This window comes from Zerene cesonia, chromosome 3, assembly GCF_012273895.1.
Source record: "Zerene cesonia ecotype Mississippi chromosome 3, Zerene_cesonia_1.1, whole genome shotgun sequence".
Lineage (NCBI taxonomy): Eukaryota > Metazoa > Arthropoda > Insecta > Lepidoptera > Pieridae > Zerene > Zerene cesonia.
Genome location: NC_052104.1, coordinates 9,163,125 through 9,172,852, shown reverse-complemented (window position 1 = coordinate 9,172,852; position 9,728 = coordinate 9,163,125). Strand labels below are relative to the sequence as shown.

At 33.8% G+C, this 9,728-nt stretch overlaps 1 protein-coding gene across 1 annotated transcript; it reads right to left on the bottom strand.

Annotated features, from left to right (window-relative positions):
• Window positions 1-7,775, bottom strand: LOC119839453 (scavenger receptor class B member 1-like). The gene is made up of 9 exons (XM_038365718.1): window positions 7,770-7,775; window positions 4,337-4,503; window positions 3,909-4,056; window positions 3,153-3,353; window positions 2,528-2,643; window positions 1,884-2,149; window positions 1,457-1,575; window positions 885-1,010; window positions 1-267 (listed from the first exon to the last, which is right to left on the bottom strand). The coding sequence occupies exons 1-9, from the start codon at window positions 7,773-7,775 to the stop codon at window positions 1-3; spliced, it is 1,416 nt and encodes a 471-aa protein (XP_038221646.1).
• Window positions 7,776-9,728: the final 1,953 nt, after the last annotated feature.

Sequence of the window (9,728 nt, the reverse complement as noted above, 5' to 3'; positions counted from 1 at the left end):
CTACCTAGACGCTAAACCTGCAAGTTTTTCACTAGATTTGTTCAAATTTATATATTTCTGGGTGTCTACCAACGGTCTCACTTGTTTACCATTACTTTTTATATCTTTTTGTTCCAATAGTGACGAGTGATACAGTCTAGCTGAAAGGATGACTAGTACTACACCCGTGGTGATTAAGATTATTTCTATGGTATGTATAATGTATGGGGCGAGCACGTAGACGATCCAGAAGTTGGTCTTGGTCTCCTGTGGCAGCTCGGGCTGTACCTGAAATATTGCAGTAATATGTATTTTATACAGTTATTAGACTATTTTTTAATTGGTTGGTGTAGAAATTATTATTATTAGGCAATCATTTGCTGTCTGGATACACGCCGCACCTTGTCGTGGTTCTGTACTCGAAGGGCAAAACACGCCCTTATACTAAAACTTCGCTGTCCGTATGTCTATTTATCTTTCTGTCTGATCATCTACATTTTTATATTTTCCGAAATAATTAATGGCGCTTCGTGATGCCCCTTTTCGTATTTACCCGGGGCCAAGCCCCCAGCGCTATCCCCGCGCTACGGTGTGGGCTCAGTGGATTAGATCAATGAATTCAGTTCCATTCCGTTAACAATAAAAATATCGAGAATAATGTGTGTAATAATGTGATAAATGTCACGGAAGAAAATTACATCCTCAGAATAGAAGTGAATACCTATGTGACAAATGTATCTGGCAGGAATTACTTTAGGGAAATAGCCACACTATGGAAGATGTAAAACCTATCCCTGTCATATCGGATTTTTATTTTATTTTTTTAATTTCTCCTCATATAATAATAAAACAATAGTGTTACGTTAATGATAACTTAACTATGGTCTTAAATAAAATTAACTCACAATTTTAAAGTAATTCACTGGTATGATCATCCTGGAGAAAGGTTTAGCGATTGGGTTGAAGCTCAGATCGTCTAAAACCAAGCTGAGTTGAAGTGTGAACCGTGTGTCCAGAACGGCACCAAGTTTCTATAGGAAAAAAAACTTTTAGTCTTCAAGTCAAATACATTTGTTCCATTGCTATAAAATAACTTTCGCATAAACCAGACATGGACTTTGGCCTTCAGCCTTCAGCCTTCAGCATTTAAAATATAATAATTTGAAGAAACTGAAAACATGCCATGATCCTCCAAAAATCCCTAAATTGATAGATACGAATTTAATTATGTTCACAAAATACTCTATGGATTTCTCTTATATGAAATTGCTGGTAAATGAGCCTCAAAATTCATCAATAATAATTTAGTAAATATACATTTATCATAAAATAAAAAAAACTAATTTGCTTTTAATGTAAGCTTAAAATTTATTGGCATAGTCTAGTGCAGAAGGCGTCTATCTAGCAATCAAATGTATTGCTATACAATAAAACATGTTTTAGTATTTTCCGTAAATTTTAACACAAAGCAACTCACAGGATCTATCAAAAACTCGTTGCCGTGTTTTGCTTCATCTGGAGCTATACCTTCGATACGCTCATATATTTTAGGATCTCCGTGTAAAAAATGAGCGTTAGATAACGCTACGCTAAGGCCTAAAATGAAAGAAAGAATGTTTATTTAACACCACCACATAATGTTAAATTAAAATTAAAAAGGTGAACTTATGACTAATTGGTGTGGTGGTAAAAAGGGTAACTACTCAGCCTGTGCTACGCGTAAATGATAGTATTAGAAACTTTAAATAATTAATTCAATTTCTTCTAGTCATTGAAGATGACATCCCATAACAATTATACATCTCGAAAATGGCTTATGGCTAGAAAATCTAAATTAAATTAATTCTAACAGTATAAGACATTAAGATTACATGTAATTTTTTAACAATCTTTTTTTATCTTACCAAAGAAACATGGTGACAAATCCGTTATCCCAGCACAATTCAGGTTGGTGCATAAACAATCGTTTTCTGTATTATTAGAGAAAACATCCTTGTTAAATGTGTATTTATATACTTCAGGACCAAAGTCCATCGTCTTGGTGCCTTGGTATTTGAGATTTAAGATGCGACAAAACACATTTCTGAAGACGCGCAGTGGCCTCTCTTTCGTCAGGTCTGAGGGGTAGGCGATACCTTCATACGTATCTTCGAGCGTGTTACAATGACTTCTGTAAGTCATATAATGAATTTTTATATAGAGTGGTAGTGAGTAGTTAAATCAATCTGAGTTTATATGAGGAAGCCGATCAGTAAACGGCCAGTTGATCGACCTCGCCACAGTTGGGTATACGAAGTCTAAGAACATTCTTCAAGTTGAAGACCACAACACCAGGGCACTAAGTCGCGAAACCTGGAAACCTTTGGTATCCGGGACGAATTCATATTGAGAAGTAAATATGTAGAAGCTAAATTAGGCCAAGTAAAAGCTTCTTAAGGTTAGAATATAAATAAAAAACAGATAATCGGATATGTACAAAATTCAATATTTAGCAAATACTTCCCAAAACTAGCGGAGTTTATATAAAACAAACATTTATTCAACATACTTTTTATTGCTGTATCCAAGAGCATCGATCCCCTTCCCTCCATTATATGACTTGATCAGAAATTTGTCCTCATTCGTCGCACCTAGCTCTAACATCATATCTCCAGAGTTATAGAGCTGGATAAAAAAAAACATTTATGTAATAATACACAACAAAAATATGACGAAATATATATCTTCATAAAAACGAGTGTATTTTTGTTATTTAAACCGCAAGTAAAATTATCCAAAGATCAATAGTAGATACGCGGGTAAAACTGCGGGGCACAGCTAGTTTACGATATTTGTACAATTAAACGAACTTACTTGAAGTGAAGTGAAGTTCTATTATAATTATACGATAGGGCTGGTCCAAGATAACCAATCACACAATGTGGGGGGTACATAGTTACACATAGTACTACAATAGCTACTTAGAACATCTTGGACCAAGCCCTTTTTTTTTTGAAAAGGGGAAATTTTGCATAGATACACATGGCCCCATGAGAAGAGGTCGTGGGTTACGTCAGATTCCTACCGAATAAAACCCCACTGTGTTCCATCGAGCCACATAAGTGAAGGGGCCACGGATGCTTGTTAGAATTCCTCCGCGACCCTTGGACCAAGCCTAGCATAATATTACTTACTCTATCCATCACACCCAGTCGTTCAAAGTTAATCCAGCCGGGTAGAATAGTATGTGCCATAGCAATGGTGGGCTCATCGTACCCCCAGAGGAAGCTGTCTGCATCAACATTCATGACGGAGGTGGAGTGGAGTTGGTTGACCATTACATTGTAGGCCAGCCGAGTCCAATATGGGTATGAGGAAACTAGTGATGATATAGTCTGGGAAAAACTTGATCGTATGACGCTTGGGAAATTTAAAGGAAATTTTCTGTTATTCATGTACTTAATAGCAAATATTTTTAAAGACCTAATTTGTATCTTAATTGAATTGTTGATAAATTTCCCTAAAGTTTCCTATGTTTCTACCAAGCAAATGGACCATGGAGATAAAATAACTTTATGTTTGTGAATTCAAATTATTGACCACCGATTATAAAGTGGTTCGAATGGTTCACCTTTACTCTGTGTAGTACAGAGAGTTCTGACTTTTAAATCAAGTGATTTTAGCACTCTAACGTTGTCTATCAATATTTCGAAGTTTGAAGACCTTACAAGGTCCTAAATTTTTATTTCACTCATTTTTTATTCGAATGAAAACTACGTTATATCAAATTGGACTGTCGATTATTATTGCAATTATTTATTTATTTAAATTCGTCAATAAGTAATTGAATACGTAATTAATAAATATCAGGTTTTTTCACGTTAAATGGTAGTTGTAGCAAATTCAAATAATGTTTTAAAAGACTCCTCAGAACGTCAAAATAAACCTACCAGCATAGCAATATTGGGCATAGTAAGGTTAACATTTGAGGGATGCGCGATGGACATGTCGGGGATGAAACGGGCGTTTATTTTTGGGGTGTACCACATCGTTCCCGTCTCTTCGTCGAGTCGGAAGTTTGTATTGGTGCGATACTCTCTGGAATTAACAATAAATACTGTTTTTTAATCTATACTTGACTGTGTGCGTCAAATAGGTGTAAATATAACTCTATTATTAAATAATGTTTGTAGTTATCTTAGATAATTAATTAGACAATATAAATTCTTTACAACTATGAAATATTTTTTTAAACTTTTATTTATTTCATGCATTTCCTAAATAGCTCCGATGTGATCATATTCATCAAATAATCTTATGGTGTGAACTTCAGACGTTATTTATTCAGAAAACAGACGTTTTAAAATAAAACACTCACTGGTAAACAAATGGACCGACTTCATCCACTTTCAGCTTGCTATCCACTCCAGCTATGAAGGCCTCTGCATTAGTTATGTTAAAAACATACGTGTAAACGTATGCGCCCGGAATACCCTCTTGTTTCAATAAATTATATACTAATGTACCCTTTGATATTCGCATGAGCTGGAAAATATAATGTGGATAATGAATTTATTAATTAAATTGTTCAATTCAAGATCGCCTGTATGTATTTATACGATTTTAACAATTCGAAATACAAGTTAGAATAAATAGCATTAAATTAAAATCACCAAAGGAAAGAAACAGCAAGGATAGGCTTTGTTATTTAATTATCATTAACTGATTATATCGAAAACAGTTCTGTATTTGCTTCATTACATAGTTTCAGAAGCTAAGATTTTGGGTGTAGTCTCTAAGTCTAAGTCGAATTCCTAGTCTGTGACTCAAATTTGAGAGTCATAGACTTGGCGTTCGACAACTAGATCTATATAGATGACTAGCTGCGACCCGCGGTTCCAACCACGTAAGTCCGTATCACGTAGGAATATCTGGATAAAAAGTTGCCTATATATTATTCCAATTGTCCAGCTGTCTGCGTACCAAATTTCATTGCAATCGGTTCAGTAGTTTTTGTGAGCAACAAACACACACACATCCTTACAAACTTTCGCATTTATAATATTAGTAGGATAATAAGTAGGTACTCACATAACGTGCTGTCAAATGTATGGGATTCACTAAATAAGATGCGGTTGCCAAGCAAAAGACAATGCAGCCGATGACAGCGTACAGAACAATTTTAACTGAAATCATCATCATTAAACGTTGAGATCGTTTATTTCCAGTAACTCGTAGTCTGCGTACGAAAAAAATTTGATAATTTTTGGTGCCTTAATATAATTATAACATTACAGTACAACGCCTGGAATATAATTTTATAAATAGGTGATAGTTAAAATTGATGTAAAATTAATCTTGCAGGCTTACTGTGTTCGTTTTTTACAGCCTCTCCACAAACGTTACTCGCTTCTAAAAGTGAAAGTACTGGGAAGGGTGTGGACAAGGTACAGGCCACCAGCTCCCCCACTCACATATATGGTAGATATCCAATTCAAACCGAAGCGTGTTCGACTACCACAGTTATAATTATTTTAATGGTTAAAAAAATTCTAAATCGCCTTCTACAAACTGTCAAAGCGAGACTAAATTAAAATGGGACCGCATGTAACGCATCAGCTTTCACATAAAAAAGAATCATAAATATCGGTTTAAGCAGTACACATTACTATGAGGTAACAAACAGAAAGAAAATAAATATTGTTCTAGACTTGAAAGTCTCTTATTTTTTAAGTCGGTAGAAAACTCTTCTGCCACGTGGGCCTCTGAGAAAGCAAATTCATAATAAGTAAGAAGAATTGACGATTTAATTTAATTTCACTTATTACCTATTCATATATTAGATCACCATGTATATGTATAGATTAAATTTGTACCCAATAACTAATTTCATCACGTATTTATTGTTTTTTGTATAAAAACATAACTTTATTAACTTAAAAGCTTAACCATATTATTTTTTATCATACGTTTTTATGAAATCGCAAGAAACTTTTTTAAAGATATTACACACATATGAATATTTGATAAATCAATGTTTTTATAAACATTTGAGAGAACTTACTTTAAAAATATCACAGAAAAAAATTATCAATTAAAGAAAAATTGGATAAAAATTGGATTTTTATACTAAAAATCTAAAGCTGAAGAGTCTGTTTGTTTGGACGGGCCAATCTCAGAAACTACGACTATCAAAAATTCTTGGACCATTGTACATATACGTGATCCCTGAGTGCCAGCTAAATACGTACCAGCAGAGCGCTCTATCATGAATAAGGTTTTCTCCAAGTTGGTTCAAAAAAATAAACAGAGTTTTAATTACAGCATGCACTCACCATTTTTCTTCGTTAATTTATGGCATTTACTTTGATTTGGATTGATTTTCTTGGTCATTATCTGAGAACAAAATATAATTTCAATGAAATATGTATGTAATGATTAAAAACTATTTATTTTTAATAAACATCTATACTAAGATTATGAAGAGGCAACTTTTGTATTTTTGTGATTTTGCATGTTTGTAACGTTTTCACGCAATAACAGATGGACCGATTTCAAAGTTTCTTTCCCCATTGGATAGTTGCGACATCATTGAGTGAAATTGGCTATAAATGTACCACTAGCGAAGCCGCGATGAATAGCTGGTATGACTGAATATTAGGTAGGTACGTTATAAAAATAAATATTATTAAAAATAAAGAAGTCCGGCGGCAGGTTTTCACATGTCATGATCGATCTCAATATAAATAATGTGTTTTGTAATTATTAAAATATCTTCACATATCAATAAAGAAATTTTTTATCACACTAGAGGATAGTAAGTACATGACCTGTCAATTGCTAAAACTAGCTTAAGCCATTTGTAAATTATGTTAAATATAAGCAATAAAAAAGCAATAAAAATATCAAATATGTTCGTATCTTTGAGGATTAATAAATAGTCGATTGTTGTACGGACGCAGAGATTAAATATACAATGCATTATTAAAACGTCTAATGATTTAATTGTTATTTGATTGGGTCGTCTCAGAGCTAGAGGAAAACATAGCATTAGTTTTTTATCACTCAATTTATCCTTCAGTAACTTCATTGAATTTTGTAATCTAAATATTTTGTTTTACGCGTTCGAATGCTTTAGAAATGAGAGTTTTTAAAGAATAGAAATCGGTCACCCGTTAGCCCGCCTATGCAATCGAATTTAATTAAAATTGATAATTTATTTCATTGAAATTTATCAAAAATATATATTAGTCAATTGTTATTTCTAGTTTTAATAAAAGGTATTTGGTAAAATCTAGTGTTAACTAGGGAAAACGCGTTATCCAGTAACTTGTAATACGACATATAATTGTTTGTCTATATTTAAATGTGGAATGATTTTATGGTACAATGTATTACTTTTTTTATTTAGGTAAGAGGCTCGAGAGTCACATTGGATACTGTTTAGCGCGGTATAACATCTCATGTCCATATTGATCTGACAATTAGCTTTGACAGTGACCTTAGTTATTGACAGACGAGGGGCTAGTGTACAACGCAAATAAAACTGCAAATAACGTGAGCTCTTTATTTTGTTTTTTTTTTATGTCGACAAAGGAGATGGTCCATGGCCTCTGCAATACCGATTTAAATAAATGATAACGGTAGGGATTGATGAATGTAAGAAAGGAAAGGACTGGAAAATGTAAGGAAAAGGATATGACCTTCCGTTTCCCCCACTCACCGTACGAAACACTGCATATTGTCATGCTATTATTTCACGCGGATTTTCTATGGGAATGGAATAGTGCCGATGCATTCTCCTTTCTCACAGTCATTGTTTATTAATTATTTAATTATTGTTATCTATATTTATCGTTCAGGTCAATGGAGTCCACGTTCGCAGTTAAATTCAATATCGAAAAATTGTTTTTATCACGTTAGGGGACACAGGGGCTAGTTGGTTCAGGGATAATGGATACCGATTTAATTTTATGAATGCGAATTAATAGAAAGAAGATACGATATTTACGCTAAAATAATAATGAAAGCGTGTCTAAAAAAAGCAAAGTAGTTACCTTGTATTTCGATTTGATTTTTTTTCTGTTGATGACATCCTTACTTCGAGGTGGTTTGTGACGTAAGGAGTCTGGTGATGAAGATGATGGACAGTTTAGGGAACTCCGAACGCCTCGACGGCTAGGGGTGTGGTATTAATATACCGATGACTTGAGATATCTCCATACAAACGTATAGTAGTTCATTATTTGTGATGGGAACGTATTTTTGACTTATTATGATGTTATTCGGATTGATATGGAATGTACCTATGATCCTGTTTAATTCTTTATTGAAAATAATTCCTAATACCAGATTGCGAACGCATTGTCTCTTTGATGGTTTTTTTTATTAAAAACATTAAACTTCGTTGAATGTTTTAAATAGAAACCTAGCTTTTGTGGTCTTGTTACAGATCGGCAAAGAAAACTAAAACAATACTACAATTTCATGCATAACTTTTGGAATATTAAATATGTCATCCGGGCGACATAGCTATGATTCGATCCGTATTTTCGAAATCTACAAATATACATTTATATTATACCAGCTGTCCCGTGTCCACTCGGGCTCGGGTCGGGCGTACAACAAAGTTGTTGTTTCACATCAATATATTGTTATTAATCACAAACTAATAATAAGCCCCCGGGGTCGATCGCGAGGTGCAGGGTCACGGCGCCCGCGCGGCCTGTTGGTGTCACCGCGACACAAAATAAATTTTGTTGCGCGCTTTTTTGATTTTGCAACCTCAAATTCAAATTTTCAAATGCAAATTATCTCCTCCTCTCTATATCTACTATTTAATCTGGATGGCGCAAAGCGTAAATTCAAATTTTTCGATAAAAATATCAAAACATACGAGATTGAAGAAAAGCAACGACTTGGGTTTGATATGTTTTTGACTACCATATGTTTACCTATAATTAGTATTGTAATTTATTTGTGGAAAGCAGTTAATTTAAGGAAGTATAAAAGTAAAGGATTTTTCGACAAAAATGGATATTGATGAATGTCTGATTTAATTAATCTTTTGAAATTTGGTTAGAATAAGGTTTTAATAACATTAATTATTACTTTTTTCTTATATAAATTAGACTAAATCTTTCGATTTTATGCAATATTCAAAAATAAAACTTACAGAAAAAGGCGGCAAAAATGCAGTGAACAACAGATACATAAAAGATGAAATAAATTGTGAACGTTCGCGTTATCAAAACTCGCAAGTTGAAGTGGGATTAAGTCGCAGACAATGTATCCTCAGAATATAATTAATACTGTTACCGGAAATGTATGAAACCCAGGAATTGTATTAAATGCCTAGGAATTGTATACCTTTAATTTTTAGTTTTATAGCATTGAAATGCTTCATAAATGAGAATTTTTTAAAGAACCTGTTCTTTAAACAATTTTAACACGAGGCGGGATTCGAACTCGCGTTTTATGCCATTGCTATTGTTACCTTTTCAACCGAATTCAACATTGCCCAGGATATTTTACTACGATGGTAATAAAATACCTTCATATGCAAATAAGTCAATACATTTTCGTATGCATATCAATGCCAAGTCTGATAAACCAACTTTATTAAGACGGAACTTTGTGGTATTTAGAAGTTATTTTTATGTCAAAGCGAGCAACTGAGCTGGTGGTTCGCCTGATGGTAAGCGCGTATGTGGTAATGGAGCACGCTTCGGCACGAATTGGGCCAGCTCGCACCGGGAAAGTGCACCCCT

Bases quoted from the DNA above. Each gene is read 5' to 3' on its own strand.
- LOC119839453 (XM_038365718.1), bottom strand. The intron at 2,150-2,527 runs GTATGTTGAATA...TATGACTTACAG, and splicing joins CTTGGATACAGCAATAAAAA to AAGTCATTGTAACACGCTCG. The intron at 1,576-1,883 runs GTAAGATAAAAA...CTTTCATTTTAG, and splicing joins TTTGTCACCATGTTTCTTTG to GCCTTAGCGTAGCGTTATCT.